The sequence below is a fragment of the Chenopodium quinoa genome, unplaced genomic scaffold, assembly GCF_001683475.1.
Source record: "Chenopodium quinoa cultivar QQ74 unplaced genomic scaffold, ASM168347v1, whole genome shotgun sequence".
NCBI classification, from domain to species: Eukaryota; Viridiplantae; Streptophyta; class Magnoliopsida; order Caryophyllales; family Amaranthaceae; genus Chenopodium; species Chenopodium quinoa.
The window spans coordinates 4,898,176-4,922,868 of NW_018742204.1; the positions used below are offsets into that span (position 1 = coordinate 4,898,176).

The 24,693-nt window shown below is 35.2% G+C and overlaps 1 protein-coding gene across 1 annotated transcript in view; it reads right to left on the reverse strand.

Moving 5' to 3' along the window:
* Nucleotides 1-24,693, reverse strand: part of LOC110699359 (ornithine aminotransferase, mitochondrial-like) — a 41,441-nt gene that overhangs the window by 2,322 nt on the left and 14,426 nt on the right. Inside the window, exons 6-10 of the mRNA XM_021877158.1 lie at nt 18,838-18,989; nt 18,530-18,587; nt 17,781-17,878; nt 17,205-17,285; nt 4,067-4,300 (exon numbers count right to left, since the gene is read on the reverse strand). Coding sequence (XP_021732850.1) covers nt 4,067-4,300; nt 17,205-17,285; nt 17,781-17,878; nt 18,530-18,587; nt 18,838-18,989 — 623 coding nt within the window. The remainder of the gene's footprint in view (nt 1-4,066; nt 4,301-17,204; nt 17,286-17,780; nt 17,879-18,529; nt 18,588-18,837; nt 18,990-24,693) is intronic.

Sequence of the window (24,693 nt, forward strand, 5' to 3'; positions counted from 1 at the left end):
ATATTGTATTGTGGTATAAATGATGTGGAGGAGTGAGAAAGTGGTAGAGAGAGAGGGATAGTATAAATTTTTATACCATGAGTGATGATGGTCTTGGAGCACACAATCCCAAAGGCTGCAGCAAAGTAGCAAATCATAGGTGCATTCTAAAATCTCACCAAGGTTATAGATATCTTTAACTGCCACATGTCAGAAATGACTTGCTCCTTTCTTTCAATTGATAATTGCCAAACGAGCATAGCAAAAATATGTATGGCCATTTCTTTTAGGCTTCTTCTATTCTATTTTAAGCTGCTATTTCCAAAAATAGTCTCAAGAATATTTTTATTTATTTATTTATTTTTTATCTAGGCTATGTGATATGTCTAGTCTATATAGTGTTTTATCCCCGTCCCGTGGTCATTATTAGTAGTGTTTTTGGCTCTTTCGGGCCACTTTTATTACTAATTTGTGTGTTCAAGTGTTTTCGTAGTTTTAGTTGTATTTTACAGGTAATTGCACTCTTGGAGAATTTTCCCGGGCCTTATTGGATCGACTACGGAAGCTAGAAGGACACAACCACTTTTGGAGCCCAAGATCGGTGAGAGCCGGTGACTAAGGGCTCGGTAATTTGGATCACGAGGCATTTGGACCATGTATTCGAGACCCGAGAGGAAATATGGATTGGGCTGAGAAATCTAGCCCAATCGAAGTTCAAGCCTCGAAGATGAAGATCGGGCCCGATCGGGCAAGCATACGCCCGATCGGGCGGCTGCGTGCATTAGTGCCCTCAAGGAGGAGGCGCGCCCGATCGGGTGAGCTAGGCTCGATCGGGCGCGGCACATCAGTAGGAGCATAGTAAAAAAGGCGGGCCCGATCGGGCGGCCCTTCGCCCGTTCGGGCGCGTGTTTTCTTAGGACCTGATTAAGTTTTGTTTTAATTCTTGTTTTAGGAGAAGTTTATATACGTTTTTGTACGGAATAATTACTTACCTCTTTCTCTTAGACTTTCTCTCTCTACTTAGTATTTTTCTCTCTCTTAAATTCTCTCTAAACTTTTGTTCTTAATTCCTTCATTAATTCCAGATTTACTTTGGTACAATTTCTTCCCTTTTTAATTTCAGCTATTTTAATTTTTTTCTTGATTATGCTTTTAATTATTTATTTGATTGGTTTAGTTATGATGATTAGTGAGTAGTTTAATTCTAGGGTTTATGGGGATCCATAATTAATATGAAGGGATAGTTTATTATTATTGATTTTTGATATTGCATGATAATTTCCTATTGAATTGTTTTAATTCTTCGCAATTAGATTATGAATCGAGCAGATGTAATTTGATTGTGAATGTTTAGCAATATTAAATTGATGAATCGAGCAGATGTTGATTTAATATTAAAGGCTATTTTTAATAGGAACTTAGGTCTAGTAAATTGCGAGAGCCTGTTAGATCTATGTTGAGTAATAAATTGCGAGAGCCTGTTAATCATGTTATCTATGCATTGTTAATTATTAATTACTTCGTTCTATCACGGAATATTATTTATTAGTGAACCTGTGACCCTAGGTTTCCTTATTATTGGTTCTTTTCTCCCTAAACTTATTCTTCGTAGTATAGAATTCTTACCCAAAAATATTGGTTACTTAGATAATTTAGAGTATAATAATTAATTAGAATTAAAAAGACCTGTTTCCCTGTGGAGTTCGACCCTACTTCCCTATCTACTGTAGTTAGTGATTTAGGTAATTATTTTTGATTAGGGGATACGACTTTACCCTGTCACTATGCTCTAGTTTGACAACAATTATCTTTAATTATGCGTTGATTATAATCATAAAAAGTTAATATTTTTAAAATAAATATTAGATGTTTCCAACAAGATCTCATTTGAATATATATTTTCCTGTACTCCCTCTGTCCCTATTTTTTGCACCATTTGACTTTTCACAGTCTATAAGGCTCATCTTAAAACGCATATATCTTCATTTTCATACACGTAAAAATAATAAAAACGCAATATTAATATATACAATTAGACGATTCTTTAATAAAATCCCACATGACTCTATTATCTCTTAAAAATTAACAGTAATATATGGACAAAATTTTCAAAGTTAAACCCAAAAATGACAATGAGGCAAAAATAAAGGAACAAGGAGAATATGATATTGTAAATCGTGGTTGAAGTTTATAAAGTTTGATGTTTAAAACAGAAATAGTACATCTTTTGTGTCACTATGAAGTATATAAGAATGAAAAGGTGTGAAAATACGACAACACCACCACCAACAACAATAACAAGCCTTAATTCCAAAATGATTTAGGGTTGGCTGACATATATCGTCATAAGGAACCGTCGGAAAAGGAAAGAGCATAGCAAGATAATTGATAGACTCAAAGAAAAAAGACCAAAATGACTAATGCATAATTAAATAACAGTACAAGGAAACAAGGTATTAGAAAGCAGTTTGTAATAAGCACAATTATACATATAGAACTGCCTTCAAGCCAATGACGATTCTATATATATACATATATATATATATATACTAATTTATCCTTTATCTTAGATAGTTTAATCTACTAATTTATCCTTCTATTTGATTCAGCCAACCCCTCATCTCCCCACGACCATACACCAACCTGAACCCTGCCATGACTAGCCGAACCCGACCCAACAAAAGGGCAAAAACCGCTATCCACCCACCAAAATCCACCACCTAACCACAAAAAACCTCACATCCACTAAAAAACATCCCTCCCCCACCCCCCAAACCCTTTTCCCAACCTTTGAAACCATCACCCATCATTTAAAATACCAATGACACAGAAAAATACCACCTAACCCACCAAAATGAAAGCCTCCTTGACCTTCATTCCCATCTATATTCTCTATCCTTCCTTGAAGGGTGGTTTAGTGGTTAGGCTGCTGGTACGGCCATCCAATGTAGCTGGTGGATGGGGTGGTGGATCTAAATAGAGGGCAACGTGGTTGGTGGTTGTTAGAGCGAAGATTAATCATTTAAGCCTAAGTTAGCCATCTTAATGGCAATTGGCGGGCTCTAGTTAAACATGCAAACTAGTCACTTGAGAAAAGGGCCAAATTATATCCACCAAGAGGAATTTGCAATAACATGAGGCCATTATATTGAATTTCCAAAATTAAAAAAAAAAAAAAAAAAAAAAAAAATAAACGAGAAATGCTTAGCTAGGAGGAAAAGATGGAAATAAAAAATGAAACAATAGAATTGATTATAGTTTTAAGCAAATAGGGATTCCTTGATTATGATTTCACAAACACTACATTCTAGTTTACAATTAGATTCTATCTTACTAAGACTCTACATTTCATCTAAAGTACTCGTGCTCTAGTACCCGTGCTAGACAATTATGGGTATGACACTTGGACACTTTAATTTTAGTTCAAATTCATGAAATTTTTCACAAGATAGCCAAGTCGGACCTGTATATGTATCCGTACCCATCATGGGTACCCGTGTCCAAGTAAGATAGATTAGAGTTCACATATTAGACCACTATGAGCATCAATAATGGTTTATAGCTAGGGACTTGTTAAATAGCTAACTAATTTCAAAATTTGCTCTAACTAAAATTTCAAAAGACTCTACTTAAAATTCGCTTGGGCAAATTAATTGCTTGAAAAATCGCCAAAAGATGAGGAACTGGTACATAAATGAAATTTCCTTCTATTAACTACTTTAAATAGCTAACCATTGGGACACAAACTAGCTACAAAAGAGTTAAGTTAGAAATCTTACGAGGCATGGCAAGCTAATTTAACAATTAGCTTAGCATTGGAAATGCTCTAATGCAATATAAAAAATTCGAGAAGAAGAGAATTGCAAGAATGCACATTTGCATCAAATTATAATCATATGAAGTATAATTAGATCACAAATGAACATAACCAATAATCAGGGAACTCTAAACCAAAGAAAGGAACCATCCCATTGGCCCATTTTCGAGAAAAGTTGACTTCTATGTCAGCTTTACAAAAGACAAAGAATACCCAAACTTTAAACCATATAAATTCTTCGTATCCATATTGTTGGAAAAATATAATTACCTTATTGAGAGTGGAGGAGTTAATCTTATGATTGTGTTGTGGGTAGGCTTAGCAAGAACACCTCTCTCCTTCAATTTAAGGCATATATCATAAGCTGATGCAGGGAACAGAGCTTTGCTATTGAGTTCTACTGCGTTAAAAAGACCTTTTCCACACACTTTTACAATGAAGTTAGGGTACTGCTGTTGAAGCTTATTTAGCAAATGCCTAAGCTCCTCTCCTAACTCTGCAGATCTGTATCAAGAAAATGTATAATTAAACAATCTACAAATGCTTTAAATGAAAACACCAAGAATAAAACAATTTGTTAAAGACATTAATAACTGCATATTATCTTGATGACTAATTTAGTCCATGTAAAGGATATACATTTTGCCATTTTAAACCACTATGCTGAAATATTTCGCTAATAGCAAGTTTCAAAGTCTTACTATAGGAGTTCATTCGTGTTAGGTGGTCTTTGAAAAATATTCTAAGACATCATGTTGCAGAAATTTCTTAAGTGGACTACCCTAAGAAGTTGCACACTTCAGCAAACCACCTAAATCACAAGTTATAGTTGAATTTATAATGAATACACAACCACCTTCTTATTGTTCAAAGATGGATACATTTTATTTCAGATAACCACCCACAAATGTGTTGAAAGTCACCAAACATTAATTTAGAAAACACTAAAATTAGTTTACTTTAACTAACGTTTAGTGAGAGGTTGGAAATGAGAAAAATTTTCGTCATCAAATTTAGCAAATTCGATAACATATTTGCAATGTATTGTTTTCAATTTATACTGCAGAAGAAAAAGAAGAATAAGAGAGGGATAAAAAAAAAAGAAAGGAGATATAAGGATTAGAAAGTTATTTGTGAAAAAATATATAAAAGTGCACTTTTGTGATTTGGGATTGTAACCCATGTTTCTTTCTCCTTGATAATAACACATAAACTATACAACGGTTTTCACTAGTTATTATATTGTATTTAGTATTACCTAAATTTAGAGCAAACAATAGACGTTACCATTTCACTAATAATCAGACTTCCAGGAGAATAATTAATTACCTAAGTTACCAATTTGTAAATTGTAACTCCTACATTTGGTATCACAGCCACGTTATTTTCTCAACAAAAATGTCTACTAACTTTATTCAGCCACAAGTGCCCCAATTATCAAAGACCAATTATGAAGATTGGTGCATTAAAACGAAAGCACTATTTAGTTCCAAAATTTGTGAAAACGATGGGTTTGAAAAACCATCATATGAGGCAAAATTGGCATTAACTCAAGAAAAGAAAGATGATTTGTAAGAATATAATAAAGGAGATCAAAGGGCATTACTTTTGATTTACGCAGGTGTAGATCGCGAAACACATGTAAAGATCTCCAATGCAACCAGCAAGTAAGCTAGGGACAATCTTGCAATTATATTAAAGGAGTTGAGAGAGTTCGAAAAATTCATTCACAAGCCTACGAGGTGAGTTTAAGAAAATCACAATGACTATTTTTCTTGCCTACCTACAAATGCTAACCAGCAGAAATTAAATGGAGAAAAGACCGAAGACACAAGGATCGTTGAAAAGTACTTAGATCATCCAGTAAAATATTTAATCATGTATTACATGCAACTGAAGAATCAAAACACATTATCAATAGAACTTATAGAATCCCTTCTAGTGCATGAATAAAGAAGTCTGAAGAATGATGAACCAGGTGTTATGGAGCAAGCTTTTGAATCAAAGTTTTCATATGAACAAAAAGGTGTAAACCAACGAGGCGGTTTTCATGGACAAGGTACAGGTTGTGGTAACTACCCACCAAAGTAATGAGAGATATTTTGGCCATGGAAGAGGGTCAAACAGAAGAGGAATCAGTTTTAATGAACGTAATAAGACAAAAGTCATTCCACGATTTAATTGTAAAAAAATGGACATCGCATCTGAGCAGAAAAACAAAATGATCAAGGAAATCGATTGAAGTTTGTTGAAGATTCAAGAAACGATTAGGAAAGTCTGACATTGTTGCTAGCCCATGAAGAAGTTATTAATCAACAACACGTGGTTTTTCGATTCTGAAGCGATTAACCACATGTGCGGAAGAAGAGAATTATTTATTGATCTTCAGAAAATCAAAGGTAATGTAAGTTTGGGAGATACGTCCAAACTATAGGTTGAAGAAAAAGGGAAAATTCAAAATTTTCTCAAGCATGGAAATGAAGAATTAATTTATGATGTTTATTACGTGCCTAATATGAAAGTAACTTTTAGCGTCGGGTAACTTTTGAAAAAAAGGATATATCATTCATTTGGAGAGTAATAATCATCAACTTAAAGATAACATTGGAAGAATTACTGTTCAATAAAAAGTAGAGAAGAATCGCATGTTTCCTCTACAACTTAACACTAAAGTACAAAAGTGCTTTCATATTGTCATAGAGAATGAGTCATGGAAATGACATAAACGTTTGGGGCATTTGCATTTCAAAGGCCTAAAATTATTACAGTCAAAGAACATGGTGCAAGGGTACTTTGAAGATCTTAAACAAGTTTGAAAAATATGTACGATGGAAAACAAGCAAGACTAAGGGATTATCATCGAGAGCGAAAGAACCATTGGAATTGTACACATGGATCATTGGAGCCCGTATAATTGCTACTTTATTATATACATTGATGATTATAGTAGAAAATTATGGGTGCATATGCTAAAGTTGCGTTTGATACATTAGTTGAATCTGATCAAGGGGTGAATATACATCAAATATATTAATTTTTTAAAATAAATTTACAGGAATTAGACAACAATATACAGCCCCCTATACACCACAACATAATGGAACTACTTAATGGGAGAATCGAACAGTTTTGGACATGACACAAAAGCATTTTATAAGAAAAAGGATTTCCAACATGGACAACCTGTATACTAAATGATTGTCCTATAAAGTGTAAAGAATATGACTTCACAAGAAGCATGGAGTAGTGAGAAGCCAAATGTTAAACATTTTCGAGTGTTTGGGTGCATTGCATATGCCCAAATACCTGACGCAAAAAGGAAAAACTTAGATGATTGAGGTGAAAAATGTATCTTTATTTGATATAGTTCACAATCAATCAAAAGCTTATAAGTTATACAATCCAATCACTGGAAAGTTGATTGAAAGTAGAGATGCAATCATTAGTGAAGGAGAATCTTGGAAATGGGATAATTAAGAAAGGAAAAAAGGAAAATAAAATTTGTGTTCGAAGAACATACTTATATTTCTAGGATGAGTTCTGAAAAAAACACATCCAAAAATTCCTAGAAATAACAATAAAGCATCATCATCACCATCATTGGAAAAGTGTCATCATCGAAAACACATATTAAGATGAGTAGCCTAAATGACATCTATGAAAAGACAGCTAAAGTTGAAGGCGTTGATTTATTTTATGTATATATAGACCATGAACCCATCAATTTTTAAGAAGTTGTTGGAGAAGTAAAATGGATATCTGCTACGAAAGAGCTAAATAGAGAAAAATGATGCATGGGAGTAGGTTACATTGCGAAAGGGCCATAAATCTATAGGTGCAAAAAAAGATCAAAAGAGGTACATGGTGTTGATTATGATGAAGTATTTGCTCATGTAGCTCGTTTAAACATTATGAGAATGATGATCTCACTTGCCGCACAACATAAATTGAAGATATGTCAACCTAGTGTTGAGTCGATATTTTTAAATGGCATTTTAGAACAAGTTTACATTGAACAACCAAAAGGTTTTATGATCAAGGGAGAAGGTAAAGTGCTCCATTTAAAAAAGTCACTTTATGGTTTAATGCAAGCCCCATGAGGTTGGAATACACATATTGATGGATACGAAATAAAAAAATGGTTTTATCAAGTGTCCATACAAACATGTTATGTATGTAAAGAAGAATGGTGATGATGTTCTTATAATAAGCTTATATGTTGACAATCTACTATTCATTAAGAACACCCAAACTATGTTTGATGATTTCAAGGTAGCAATGTTTAAATAATTGAGATGACATATTGTGGTTTAATAAACTTCTTTCTTGGCATAGAGGTGAAGAAATGTGAAAATGGAATGTAAAGAAGATTCTTGAAAAATGTAAAATGGATTCATGCAAACCTATGAACACTTCTATTGCAACAATGTTAAAGTTGACAAAAATAGAAGGGAAATTCATTAATCTAACTTACAAGAGTCTTGTTGGGAATCTAAGATATTTAACCATCACCTATTATATATGGTATCAAGCTTGTTAGTAGATATATGGAAACACCTAAGGAATCTCATTCGTGCATTGTAAAGAGAATAGTAAGTTATATCCAAGATACCTTAGATTATGAAATGTTCTATTCTTATGGAGATGGAGCAACATTATTTATTTATTCTAAAAAAGTACAACAGGATACGTTTTAACATGGTTCAATTGCTTTTAATCGAGTTCAAAAAAGTAACCAGCAATTGCTTTCCCAAGGTGTGAAGCAAAATAAATAATATCTTCATTTGCAATATGTGAAGCATTATGGTTTAAGAATTTATCGAAAGAACTTGGACATGTTCAAGAAGGATCTACTATGATCTATGTGGATAACATATCAGCAATAAAACTTGCCAAAAATCCAGTACAACATGGGAGAAGCAAGCATATTGATACTCGGTTTCATTTCCTACGAGATCAAGGCAAAAAAGAAAAAAAAATAAGAGAGAAAAAGAAAGAAGAGGTGTTAGAGATATGATATATCGGAAAATATGTGTGATATATATTTTCCGTAGATATAATTAGAAGAATAATATATTTAGGATTATTTATGTTAAGATATTATTTAGAGAAAATGTCTGTAAGATTTATGGTTATGGTATTATATCTTTTACAAATATTGTTTCCTATCTTATGATTTTAGGTTTTTTTTTTATAAATACTCAACCTATTGATGAATAATAATCAAGCCATTCTGTAAACTCTTTCCCCCAAATTTATCATGGTATTAAGAGCAAGTTAGATTTTGGGATCCTTCACACCAATTTCCCCGTGTTCGTGGGTTGGAAATTAAACCCAACGGTGGGATGAACTTTTAGCTAAGATTACATTTTAAAAAAAATCCGTTGTGCAAGTTTTTAGATATATGATGGTATGTGATTTTGTTGGAGTACGTGAGTGAGTTTTATCCTGTAATGCATCTCCATGGAGATGAAGAAAAACCACGTTTGGCGCAATATTTTTATAAAATAAAAAGGATTTTTGGCTTTCTTGTGTCGTGAGACAAGATATTTTGGTTCTCCTTGTGCCGTGAGACAAGGTTTTATATATGGGTTCCAGGGTTTGGTTGGCCCTTGATGTTGTACCTTGAAACGACCGGAGAAGCATATTGGTTTACCTTGAGACGACAAGGCAAGCATATGACGTCTTTTAAACATTAGGATAAGAATAAACGTGGTTGTAGAAAACTACGGACAGTAGCAAAGGATGGATGTTACAGAAGACCATAGAATCTAGTAAAGGGACGTGGCAGAAGACCTACACTAGCAAAAAGTTAGTTTATAATCACTTTTATTTAATGAAGATGAGTTCGAAAAAAATGAACGTTCTCATCATTAAAAAAAAAAAAAAAGATTGAAGGCGACATCACCAAAGTAGTGCATTTCGACTTCAACCAAAAGAAGAATCTCCAATCGCAACGTTCGTGTTACTGCCATTACGAATGCGTGAGGGCGTTAGAGATATGATATAATGGAAAATATATGTGTGATACATTTTCCGTAGATATAATTAGAATAATAATATATTTAAGATAATTTATGTTAAGATATTATTTAGTAAATATATCTTAAGGATTTATGATTATGGTAGTATATATTTTACGAATATTGTTTCCAATCTTATAATCTTAGGTTTTGTATAAATACTCAACCTATTGATGAATAATAATTGAGCATTAACTTTTTCTCCCAAATTTATCAAAAGGAGATACAAGAATTAGAAATGTCATTTGTGAAAAAATATATAGAAGTGCAAATTTTTTTTTATTGAGGGTTGAAAACCATAACTATTTGCGTTACCAAGTTGTAAATTGTAACTCCTACATTTGGTATCATAGCCACGATATTTTTTTAATAAAAGTGAGTACAACTTTGTTCACACATAAGAGCATATCAAATAGAGTATTTTAAAGACCTCTTACAAACCTGTAAAATATTAAAATTGTTGCTTAATCGTTGTAGCACTATTGAAATACAATACAGATGAGTTAAGCAACACTGCATGGAAAATCTATGCAAATGAAAATTATTTTCATAGATTGGGGCGTGGATACACGGTTTTTTTTTTTATTTTTTTTATTTTTTATCGAACATGAGGTACACTAGGTACACTGTTGCACAAGATAAGAGCAACATCATTTTTAACTTGTTCTAAGGAAAAATAAATTTAATACTTCCTTTGTTTTTAATTATTGCATCACTTGTCTTTTAAAGAAGTTTCACAAATATAGCACCATATTTATTTAAGGAAACAAAATGTTTGTGTTCACACTACAAATACCCAATGTACCAATACTTTTAATACTTGATTCTTTAGTTTATGCTTACATCATATGGTTAATTTTGTACTTCTACCACTCTCTCTCACTTCCTTTTTTTTTACTACAAAAAAAATTGTGCCCAAACCTATATGATCCAATCATAAAAGAAACGAGGAAGTTTATTATATTCAACTTTATACATAGGTGAGATGTTGACTCACATATCATTCCTAGAGCATCTTTATTCATTTATAGGTAGACTTGACTAACATATGACATTCTAGAGGACCTAACGGTGTTGTAAACATCATATGTTTTATTTTATTTTTTAATTTTTTTTTACAATATTTAAATATAAATTTATTTGATTACTTCATATAATAAAAAACTAGACTTTTTCAACAATGGATTGTACCAAAATTTTTAGCCAACGTAAAGTATTTTGTAGCCGTATTTAGCATTGAGTTATCAAAAATTTATGAGCTAATGTGATTACTTCTTATAACAACAAACTAGAGTTTTTCAACAATGGATTTTGCAAATATTTTAGCCAACGTAAAATATTTTGTAACCGCATTTAGCTTTGAGTTATCAAAAATTTATATGCTAATGTATCTATAAATAACAAACTAAAACTTAAGAATACATCCAACATATTGTCTCATAACAATATAATCTATAAATACTTTCATATCTACGATTAATTCTTCGTAAAAAATTAGAAGGATGATACAGATAATCTATTTAGTTAATATTTTGGTTATTTGGGAATTTCACCAAACACTGACAATTACGCCTCCGAATATTCCTACCCTCAAACGCTACTATTGTCCCAAACACTACAATGCCTAATTTGCATGACACTAGGTCGAGCTACTATCCTCAACCTCCACTTTCGAGTGAATTTTATGTGGTTCATGATGCTACAAGAAGAGAAAGTGTAGGGGCCTCTAGCATGCATCATGAATCTTCATTTCAAAGGTCTAAAACTATTAATAAGAGATAAATCCATAAGCTATTAATAAGTTGACAGATAAGCTTTCATGGACCCATGGACGAAGATTTTTGCATGAGTTGGTTAGATTACAACTGATTCAATCAAAGGCACCAAGTAAAGTAAGGCGAATTATTGGAAAAATATTATAGAGTATTATAACGAGTAAAAAAAGGGAAGACCTCTTAATAACTCACTGATATAAAATGAATCATGATGTTAGCAAGTTCAACGAGTGTTATATACAAGTTAAAAGTGCTCATCCAAGTGGCAATGACGATGACCAAATAATTAGTAATGCCCAAAATCTTTTTACTGGCCAAAGTGAAAACAAGAGATGAACATTTCAAAATTTTCATTCATGGAAAATTCTTCGAAGTGGAAGCATTATGTTTCTCCACAAAGTAATTCTACAAAAAAGAACAAAGACTTCTACTCCCGGGGATTACATTACCTCTTCCTTAAATCCTGATTTGTGAAATTAATAACGTGGAGCTGAGGAGATAAACGACCAATGGGACCAAAAGCAACTACAGAGGTTGCGAGGAATAAAAGCAAAACAACTCATTTTGACGAGAAATGGGATAATTATCAAGATATAAATAAATAAATAATTAAAAAAAAAAAGACTTACATTGTGCAAAGAACACATTCGACAACAAGATTTTGGGATACTTTGCAAGGACACGTCTAATATGGACGAAAAAACTAGAAAAAAAAAAGAGAAAGTATGCGAAATCATTAAGGCCAAGTATGGAATATCATTATCACAAATCCCTTTAATATGATGACTATTAAGTCAAGTATTTTAAGCATTTTTTGTTAGGGGGAGTAATTTAGGTACTTTTATGTTGAACTTAATAAGCAAGTTATTAGAATTTTTCTTCTCGTGTAATATTCACAATTTTCTTATTGTTATGCATTAAGGTTTATAGCATCATTGTGCTTTTTATTCTTTCTCTATTATTAATGATTAAAGTTACTGTTTAATTTGCTACTTCTCGTTTCCATTTCATTGTTATTCATTTGTATTTTAAAAAACGAGTAAACCATTGTCTTAAAGATTTGTGCCTTCAAAGTACGACTAACAATGAAAGAAACAATATTTGGAGAAAGAAGTTGAATTGTTCATCATGTCATCATCAGAGGAGTTAAGAGAAAAAACTTGGCTTAAGCTAAAAATATGATGGGAGAGAATATAGTTACAACTTTGACTTATCTTCTTTATTATATATGCATTTTTACAAGAACATTTATTATATATGCATTATATATATAGAACTTTACTTGTATATGGTTAGATTATTATATACGTCTTCCATTTTTTTGTCAACACGTTTCCGTTTTTACATTATTTATATTTTATACATGTATATAGTATATGTATAAAGCGACACTTTTATAAGTTGACACGTTTATATTTTTACGAAAGTAGTTTACAGGTATATATACAACGATTTACTTTGAATAACTTTTGTAATTTATAGTTGTTTAGGGTAAAAATACCCTCGATATGTGGACCAATGCCACAGCGACACGTGTCCACAAGCTAATTAAAGCATGACATGTGTCATTCAATATTAGAAGGGTAAAAATGGGCTCCGAGAGTACATTAACTCAATATAAGCTTGTTGTGCTTGATTTTCGAGGTCGTAGATATGTAAGGACGCGGAGACCACAAGTGGAGCCAAAGATCAAGTGGTGGAAACTTAAGGGGAAAACCAACAAAAAATAGTAAGAAAGATAGCACTGGATGTGGGGTAAAATGGAGCATAACACAAACGAAGTGGCGAAAGAAATCCTAGGAGAATCTAAAGGAAACATGCCACTAACTTGGTGAAATGAAGAAGTGCAACATGCAATAAAGAATAAACGAGATTGCTATAAGATGTTGGGTAGATGCAGAAGTGATGAAATTATGAGAAATATAAAGAAGCTAGAGGAGAACGAAGCAAAGAAAGTTGTACGTGATGCGAGAATGAAAGTGAACTGAAACCTTTATGCAAGCTTGGATACAAAGGAAGGAGAAAAAGGCATCTATAGGCTTACTCATATTAGAGATCGAAAGACGCGGAATATTGGAAAGTCCAATAAGTGAAGGAGATTGACCAAAGGTTTCATGTTAGAGACAAGGAGTTAAAGGATGGATGAAGGTCTTACTTGGATAGTTTATTTAATGGAGATCGAACTCAAGATGTTGGTAATACAGTGTCCCTCATGATATGGTTAATCGGGAGTTTATTCGAAGAATTCAAAAAGGAGAAGTCAAAATGGCATTAAAAAAGATGGTATTGAAGAAAGCAGTTGGACCTGATGCCATTCCTTCTGGGGTTTGGAGATGTTTGGGAGAAAGAGGAATTGAACGGTTGACAACTTTTTTGAACAAGATTTGGTGATGTAATAAGATGTTTTTTAAGTGGAGGAGAAGTACTTTGATACCTTTGTATATGAATAAAGGTGATGTCCTGTGCTAGCTATTGAGGGATCGAACAATGAGTTATATTATGAAACTTTAGCAGCGAGTGATTAAACAAAGGTTAAGGAGAAAAGTCAAGATCTCGGAAAACCAATTTGGATTTGGATTTATGCCTAGATGATCGATTGTGGAGGCAATCCATCTTATGAGACAACTAATAGAGATCGGAATAAGAAGAAGGATTTACATATGCTTTTTATTAATTTGGAGAAGGCTTATGATAAGGTACCAAGGGAGATTCTTTGGTGGACTTTAACAAGGAAAGGCGTTTTGCGGAAATATATTGACATCATTAGGGACATGCATACGAGAGCTAGCACAAGTGTGCGGACTGTGAGGAAAACTGGAGAGTTCCCAATTACAATTAGAGTTCATGAAGGTTCCTTACTTAGTCCTTTTCTTTTTGCTAGAGTTCAATTCAAGATGATATACCATGGTGCATAATGTTTGCTGATGATATTGTGTTCATTGATGAGACGAATGAAGGCGTAGAAAGTAAGTTGGAACTGTGAAGACGTACTTTGGAGTCCCGTGGCTCGAAGGTGAGCAAAAGTACATAGTATTTAAAATGTAAGTGTAGCGGTGTGAGAATCAATAAGGCACGGGTAATCACGTGGATGGGAAGAGTGTTTAAAGTTGTGAGGTCTTCCGATATCTGGGATCTATTATTCAAAAGGATAGAAAATTGGATGGAGATGTAGCTCATATGATCAAAGCGGGTTAGTTGAAGTGGAAGAGTGCGACGAGTTTTTTACAACATTGCCACGTGCATAAGATGAATGTGGCACAGATGCGTACGTTGCAATTGATGTGTGGTCATACAAGAAAAGATCGTGGAATGAGATGATAAGGAAGAGAGTATGGGTTACATCGATTGAATACAAGATGAGGGAGAATCGCTCAAGATGGTTTGGCCATGTAAGAAGGAGACCAAGTGACGCTCCAGTAAGGAGGCTTGAAGAATTGCAAAGTGTTGGGATTGCGAGAGCCGAGAGGTAGAGGAAGACCTAAGAAAACTTGGAAGTGGGTGACGACATGAGTGTTTTGAGGATTAAGGAAAATATGTTGTTGGATAGGGTGGTGTGAAGGGAGAAAATTCATGTCAGCGACGTGTCGTGATTATATATACTTTCTAAATTTATTTTCGTATGGAAAAATTGTCAAAAATAATACAACTTTTGAGTGGTCCGCTAAAAACAAGTCAATCTTTTAATTATTTCTGAATAATACAAACTTGGTGAGTTATTCGCTTTAAATAAGTTATTTTATCTACAACTTATTTTGACGTTTAATTTTTTTATTCATCTTATAAACTTGTTTAACAGTTTAAATAAAATTATACAATGCCACTTGTTCCATATAACATTTTCATCGGATAACTAATCGGTTTTAACTTGTTTAAAGCGGATACCTCTCAAAGTTTGTATAATTCATAAATAATTAAAAGATTGACTTGTTTTTGGCGGGCTGCTTAAAGTTTGTATTATTTTTTACAATTTTTCCATTTCGTATTTTATTTTATTTTTAGCCCACCAATGTTTTATGAACTGTAATGTTTTCCTTTGTAAAAGTTTTCTCAAATCATTATGTTTTCTACTTCAACGTTTTAACCAGTGTTATTAAAATCACGATTCGGATTGTAGATCCCAATCCACCCAAACGATTTGGTAGAATCGCTCGGCGATAGGATCGCTCATGGAATCAGTAGAATCGGTTAGAATATGTGGAATCGGACCAATTCCATAATTCTATACCGATTTTAACAATTCCACTCTTGCATAAAGTCTGATTTTTCGAAACCCATAACTTTTGATAGCAAAGTCGAAATAGGGCTTATAATATATTGTTGGGAAGCTCTTGAGGTCTACTTTCTAATAAAATTGGTCCCGCACCCATATCATTTATATATTTTATGTTATACCCTAATGAATGTAAAGGTATCATAGTTGAGCCTAACTTTAATCAATGACTTATATATTATTCAATATAAATCATACTTAAAGCTTATCAAACATTAATATAAAGAAATTTTAAAATTCTATCCAACCATTTAAATATTTTGGGCAAAAGAATATATTCACGAGTCTTATACACTAACTTTGGGCATATATACACTTTTATAATATGAGTTTGTCGTAGTTGTCATTCGATCTTTAGCTATCTCTTTGAAATGAACTAACTTGACACTTAGTATTCTATTATCAACGCATTATTTATTAAGGGAAACAATTTTAGGAGTCAAGAACGTTATTTTTTTTCATAAATTTAACAACAATTGTCTCGTACTCTTGTGATAAATATTATATACCAATATTATGACTTGATAGAGTACTGTGTGACTTATCCGCGTGCGAAATTACTTCTAAAACTATTTTATGTTTGTATTGTCGATATTGTGTTATCAACACTATATATTTTTATCATTCTCATTGCTTGAAAATTATGTATGTAATCATTTATTACATTTTGAAGCCCAATTTTTCACCTTTGTAGAATCGAATCGTATTATCGATTCGATTCTACCCCACTCATCGATCCAAGGTAGAATCTCGATTCTAATAACTATGGTTCAAACCACTCTTTAAAAAAAATTATTAAATTTTATTCTTGATTCTCTTTTAAAACTCCCCTAATTTTTCTTATATGCTTTGTCGTTTACTCACTTTACTTGCCTTTTTTCAAACTCTTTTAAATGATGATTTTGTTATGTCCTTTTCTTTATATCGTACGATTCCTTATGACGATTCATGTTAGCCAACCCTAAATCTTTTTGGGACTAAGGCTTTGTTGTTGTTGTAGTAGTCTATCTCTCTCAAATAACCCCACATGCACATATGCACTCTCAATTATTAGTTTTAAGGAAGCTACAATCTCCTTAATTCTCGTAAAAAAAAAACAAAAAAAAAAAAAAACCAAAAAGGCTCTGTAGTTTGTACTATATGACCATGACCCAAGAATGCCACATACACCCAAGTCTAAGAATTTTTAAATTCAAAACACCTACTCAAAAGGCCATGCATGATTTGTATCCCTCTAGTTATTGTCTTGACATGCTAGGACAGACAAACTGCATGAGTATTTTAACTTAAGACTTTCACAGTTTCAAGGACAAAATTATGCAAGCAATACATTTAAGTACCTCTCAGCAAGCCCTTCCTCTCTGAGAACATCTAGTGATGCAACAGCAATCGCACTTGCCAATGGATTTCCACCAAAAGTACTGAAAATGAATGATAGTGATAAAGCTTATTAGAAATAAAGAAAATGACATAATCAGCAGATATATACAAAAAAAAAAAAAAAAAAAAAAAAAATTAAATGAGAAATGATTAATTTTTCAGGTCATTAAGCATAGCATTGATCAGAGGGCTTTGACTGCAGTATAAAGTGAACGATGTACCAACAGTCCACTTGTATCCATAGTAAAAGCTAGATAAATCCTAGTAAGCCATATAAATACACATCAACAAATTATAAAGATCGCGCTCTACTTGCAAACAAACGATATATTCCATATCAATATATACCAGTGCAATTCAACATTTCAAATATTTTTTCAAAAGGTTTTTTCAAATTTAAAAAAAAAGGGAAAAAAAAAACTAAAAGGCAGTAATTATGAGTGTTAATACAGAAAAGGTTAGGGTATATACAAATTAAGCCATGGACAAATGGAACAGAAATCATATTGTATCATAAGCATCATAGAAATACAAACCTCCCATGTTCTCCAGGTCGAAAACACAGCATCACATCTTTGTCAGCAAGAACAGCGCTGACAGGCATTACTCCACCTCCCAAAGCTTTTCCAAGGATCTACAGGAAAATAATAAACAACATTTTAAAGGCATACTTCTGATGATGGTAAGTTGTACTAATTTAACAGTGACAATAAAATCAAAGTTTGTAGAATCATAATAGGAGAGAGAAGAAAGAATACTCCTTCCAATCCTAAATGTTCATGTCATTTTGACTGTGCATGTTTGTCAATGCATTATTTGGACCATAAACATCTATCTACAGTTGCATAAAAAGAAAAAAAATAGTAGTTTAATATTAATAAACTACTCAATAAAATGAATCAAATAAGACCCAACATGACTATGTTATGTTTTATATATTGAGAGTAATTTAGAAGATGTTCTCAACTTATAAATAGTGTCAAGATTCTAAATAGGAAGAACAAAAAGGATCCAATGGAGTATAAAAGGAAAACCAAGAATAATTTATGTACCAAATTAATGGAAATATCAAGATCAATCATCCCTCTATTAGAGGCCGTCACAAAATTTTCCTAAATCTTCACTCGATCAAATTAATTTTAACTATGGGGCAACCTTTTCAAAACAAAATCTCAAAGTTGCTAGAGTGTTGGGCTGGTTAAAAATAATAATAATGTGTCATGAGCTAATTGGCCATCAAAATTTTTGTTTTACTCAGTAATATATTAAGACAATATATTCATACCTCTCGATCTTCACAACCACTTGGTCTAATAATATATACCAAACAGAAGTAGAAGAAACTGCTTACAAAATCATATGATAAAATTTACATTTAAATCATTTCTGTAAGCACATAATTCCTCCTTCAATTAATTTTTTCTGCCTAAGGTGCGGCTCTAAAATGCCATGTTTGGTATGCTTCATAAACACAAAATGAAAAATACAGATGGATCCTTATTGATGACATTATGATTGATTCTCCCCTGTCCAGACATTCCAATAAAATGCAACAAACATTAAAGATGCTAATGCACACAAAAATAGTCTTACAACAAGACTGGACGAACACCTTCCCAGTCACAAGCAAGCATTTTTCCAGATCTTCCAAGGCCAGATTGAATTTCATCAGCAATCATCAATATTCCATATTTTGTGCATAGATCCCTGACAGCTTTTAAATAACCTTCTTTAGGAACTATAACCTGCAAAGATGAAAAAGGTTCTGTAAAAAAAGATATGTTAATTAAGAGAAGAAACAAAAAATTAAATAGGATGATGAGTTCCACTCAGGGAGACGTAAATGAGAAAATAAAGAAGTCACTTTCCTTATACTTGCTTTTCTTATATAAGATGAAGTAAGAAAATATTTAAAAACCAGCATGAACACAGAGAAGACTAAGGTCAGCCTTTTCTTTGATAAGGATACAAATTTTATTTAGCAACAGCAACAGCAACAACAAAAGAGTACCAAAAGTCCACCAAAAATCAGGGCCAAAGACAAAAAGAGCTCCAAACTCTCAATACATCAGAAAAGGGCACACTGCTATGATCCCCATGTGAGTGCTCCCAAAAAAAAGGCTAAATAAACCATTCCTCACATAGAGTAACCAACAAAGGCTCCCGATCTTGGATAATCTTACTAGACCCCTACCACAATATCACCACATAACGGCCAAATGCATCCTGACACAATAACTCTTGTTGCTTTCAACTTCCAAACTTCACATATGGTATCTGAAGATAACTCCGAGTAGAAAAAAATAATTTAAAAAAAATTAAACAAAACTTAGCAATATTATGGAACCATGCAAAAAACAAATGTGCTTTTTCCCTTTTTGCTCTTAGATTTGTTCTGGTACTTTGGGATTTCTCTTACAGCAAGCATGTATTGGCTAAACAGGAGTTTTTTGATGGCTAAAAAATGCCATGTGACCATGACCATGAAAAAAACATACTTCCTCTGTTCTCTTTTACTCACAACGTTTAACAATTTGCACTATTCACGTTCTCTCATTCGATCACCTTTATTGATTTACATATTAGACAACATATAGTAATGTGGGAACTTGTTAGATTGTAACGCCCTTGTTAGCTGTAAATGTAAGCTCAAGTATTCAAGCAATAAAGATATGATTTTTTTAGGGAAGAAGGCTGTTGTTTCATTGATTCAAAAAATGGAAGCTTTAAACAAAATGGTGACTTGAGGCCACTAGTCTCAAGGGAGTACCTTTAGGGCACCAATCTCCTATCCTAGAATTTACGAATTCACAGCCTACCAACACACTCCCCCCTCCCCTTTGTTATATACACATATCAAGCCAAAAGCAAAAGAGACAAAAATGTAATATGGCAGCTGTCACTGATTGGTGCACTGATTTGATGGCCTTCCCTGCTGTTGTCCTTTCTTGCCCATACGCTCATAAGTAATCCAATCATTGTGCTTGCTCTTGCTCTTCTCAACAGTCGTTACATCCCCCCCCCCCCGCCTTCAAGAGTCAACTTGTCCTCAAGGTGAAATGATGGAAATCTCTCTTGAATAGTGCTTTCTTCCTCCCAATTAGCTTCAATTAAGGGTAACCCTTGCCACTTAATTAGCACCTCTCGAGCCTTGGGGTTACTTGCAGCAGCCCTGATGTCCAGTACACTCTCTGGCTCAGCTCTTAACTCGAGCTCCTCTGTTAGCTGCTGAGGTATCGTGGGGCTTACCAAGTGTTCACCTATTGCGCGTTTGAGTTGAGACACGTGGAATATGGGGTGTACTCTGCAAGTTTGTGGCAGTTCCAGCTTGTATGCTACCTTCCCAATACATTGAACCACTTTGAAGGGACCGTAAAAGCGCGGTGCTAACTTCACATTGGGTATCCTTGCAAGAGATTTTTGCCTATACGGCTGCAACTTCAAATAGACCCAATCATCAACCTGAAATTCCTCTTCCCTCCTCTTGTCTGCGTGAAACTTCATCTTGTTTTGAGCTCGAATCAGGTTCATGTGCAAGTCATCTATCACCACATCTCTCTCTTGAAGCCATTCTTCCAGCCTATCAACTGGGGTCTGCCCATGACCTACTTTAATTAGCTTGGGTGGTTCCCTTCGATAAACCACTTGAAAAGGTGTGAACCCCGTAGAAGAATGATAAGAAGTATTATAGGCATACTCCGCCCAATGCAGCCATTTTCCCCATGATTTGGGCTTACCATTCACAAAACAACGCAAATAGGTCTCAAGAATTTTGTTAACGATCTCGGTTTAACCATCGGTTTGTGGGTGATATGAAGTGCTTCGCTTGAGGTCCGTCCCTTGTAGCCAAAACAGTTCCTTCCAAAAACACACTCATAAAAATGCGATCCCTATCCGAAACAATTGAGGTTGGCATTCCATGGAGCCGCACAATCTCCTTAGTGAACACCTCGGCTACTGTCAAAGCACTATAAGGGTGCTTCAACCCAATAAAATGCACATACTTAGACAACCTGTCAACTACCACCAACACCGAATCCATCCCTTTCGAATGGGGGTGCCCTTCCACAAAATCCATTGAGATGTCTTCCCATATGGCCTCGGGAATGGGTAAAGATTGCAGCAAACCCAAGGGCTGCAATTGTGAGTGTTTGGCCTGTTGACACACGACACATTGCCTTACATACACGCCAATTTCTTTCCGCATTCCCAACCAATACCATTCCGAGGCTATCCTCAAATATGTTTTAGTTTCCCCTTGATGTCCTCCAACCGGACTATCGTGGTATTCTGCCAAGAGTTTGGTGATTAGGAACGACCCCTTAGAAATCACCACTCTTCCTTTGAATAGCAACCTCTCCCTCTCCAATGTGAAGCCTACATGAGCCTTAGCATCTGCTGCCAGGTCTACTATAATTCGACTTAAGTCTTGGTCAGCCTTGACTTCCTTCTCCAATTCTTCCCAATTGATTCCCACCATTGAAATTAAATTTGCTAACCCCTTCTCGGTTCCTCCCTTTCTAGACAAGGCATCGGCTACCCGGTTACTAGCCCCGGGTTTAAATTGGATCTCGAAATCAAACCCCAACAATTTCCGAACCCATTTTTTATGTTCCCCACTTACCTTTCTTTGCTCCATAATGTACTTCAAATTTTGTTGGTCGGTCCTCACAACAAAGTATCGCCCAAGGAGGTAATGGCGTCATTTATTTACCGCCAAGCAAATTGCCATTAATTCTTTTTCATAAATGGCTTTAGCTTGCGATTTTAGCCCCAATAATTTGCTGGAAAATGCCACAGGCCGAGCCTCCTGCATTAGTACCGCGCCCAGCCCATAATTAGAACAGGGGCCGAAACCATAGCCGATTTCAGCCTCTCAAAAGTTGTTGTAGCTTCACTTGACCACCCAAAATTATCCTTGCGTAATTGTTCAGTCAACGGCCTTGCAATTTGGGCATACCCTCTTATGAATTTCCGGTAATACCCGGTAAATCCAAGGAACCCGCACAATTCTTTCAGATTTTGTGGGATAGGCCAATCCACCATGGCCCTTACTTTCTCAAGGTCGACCGCCACTCCATCCTTGGACACTACATGTCCCAAGTAAGCTACCTTAGCTTGGCCGAAATCACACTTCTTGAAATTAGCCACCAAGCTATGCTCCCTTAGTTTGGATAACACCACTTTCATGTGTTCCAAGTGACTATCCTTATCCGAGCTATAGATTAGGATGTCATCGAAAAACACTAGCACGAATTTCCGAAAATATGGTCGAAACACATCGTTCATGAGTGCTTAGAAGGTGGCCGGCGCATTTGTGAGTCGAAGGGCATCACTAGAAATTCATAATGCCCTTCGTGGGTCCGAAAGGCTGTCTTGTGCGTATCTTCTTCTCTCACTAAAATCTGATGATAACCCGATTTGAGGTCCAATTTCAAAAACACAGCAGCCCCCGTGGAGCTCATCAAGTAATTCCTCTATGATAGGAATAGGGTATTTGTCGGAAATTGTTTCCCGGTTCAAGGCCTGGTAGTCTACACAAAACAACCACGAACCATCTTTCTTTTTAACTAATAAAACCGGACTGGCGGAAGGTTTAATTATCCATGCCTCTAGCATCTCTTTGATCAACCTTTCAATTTCATCTTTCTGAAATTGTGGATATCGATAGGGCCTAACACTATAGCATGCTCATTACCAACGTTACAAGGTTCGCGGTAGGTTGCTGCGAATCGCGACCTGATTCGCTCGTACCGGAACACGGTATAGGCACAACTCAGTTCGCCGGTGGTCGCGACTCAAGTCGCCGGACTCTGCGACCCCAATTTCGTAGCTTGGAACGTGTAAAAACTCGGCCGTGATTTTGTGAAGACTCCATTATTAAGCTTGTTGCAGACCCCAAAGAGAGAGAAGGGACAAGGCTACTAGGGTAGGTGGAGGGGGAGTTGGGTGGGACAGCTGTCCACATTGTGTGGTTTCTTTTATTTTCATCTTTTATTAATTTCTTGACTTTTTGACCCCACTAAAGAAAGTCACGTGATGATTTTGGGGATTTCAATTTTCTTTTTTATTTTTTAAAATTCCACTACTTTTATTTAAATTTAAATTGTTACATTATTATACTAATATAAAAATAATAAGTACAGTATTAGATTTTTAAACACATCGTACCCATCATACCGGATTCATACATGGTAACGTACCACGTATCCGTTTCTGTACCGCGTTTCGAATCGTACCTTGTACCTTGTAACGTTGCTCATGACCACCCTTCGGTGGCAGCCCACTAGGGGGACAAACACCCCTCTTGAACTGCTCTAAAACCTCGGTCAACCACCCTGGCACATCTGTTTCTTCTGCTTCTGCCACCTGCCTGCCCTGCCTTCTCAACACTATTAACTTCCACCCAAAATCCTCCCCGTTCATGTCGTAAATTTCTGATCATGGCCTTGAGGGTGACTCGAGTTCGAGTCAAGGCAGGATTCCCCTCCAAGGTCACCTTCTCTTCACCCACCATAAACTCATGAGATGAGTTTTCCAATTGTGTACGACCGGCCCTAGCTTCTCCAACCATTCAATTCCCAAGATTAAATCTGCATTACCCAACTTCAATGGCAAGAAGTTTTCGACCACCACAAATCCACCATTAATGACTACCCTCACTCCCCTGCATCTTCCCTTACCCACAATAATGTCCCCATTACCCAAAGAAACCCCAAATTCTTGCGTACCTGACACGGGTATTCAAACCTCCGACACCAAGCCGTCGGAGATGAAGTTATGGGTTGCTCCTGGGTCTACAAGGACCACCACCGACCTTGGCCCCACTCTTCCTTCGAGTTGCATTGTTTTCGGGTTAGAGATACCCACTACCGAGCACAAAGTGACCTTGGGTGATAGTTCTTCTTCGCTGGTGTCGTCGGCAGCGGCCCTCGAAGGACCCACATCGCCGTCGTCTGTTCCCCCTAGAATGAGAAAACTCATTTCTCGGTTCTTACACCGATGTCCGACACTCCAGCGCTCATCACAGCAAAAACAAAGGCCTTTCGCCTTTCGATCTTGATGTTCGGCGTCAGTTAACCGCTGTGGTTCACCGGTCTTGACTAAAGTGGTGTTGGTAGACCTTGCAAAATTAACAGAGGCCTAAGGGGCTTTAGGCTAGCCTTTGAACGTTAAAGCTAGCTGGGTTGGAGTCCCGTCAGCTTGTATGAGTCCAGGCCCACTTGGCCTAACTAAGCTTTTAGGCCCAGATCCGCTACTGCTAGCCATGGAACTACCCGACCCAAAATAACCGGTTCCCTTCTTATACCCACCAACCCGGTTCCTCTCTTTGACCGGACCCGCTATTTCCATAGCCTGTTCCAGATCAAAAGGATTCATCAACCTCACATCAGCTTTAATGTCATCCTTTAGTCCGTTAATAAAGTGCCCCATCATTATCGTCTCCGG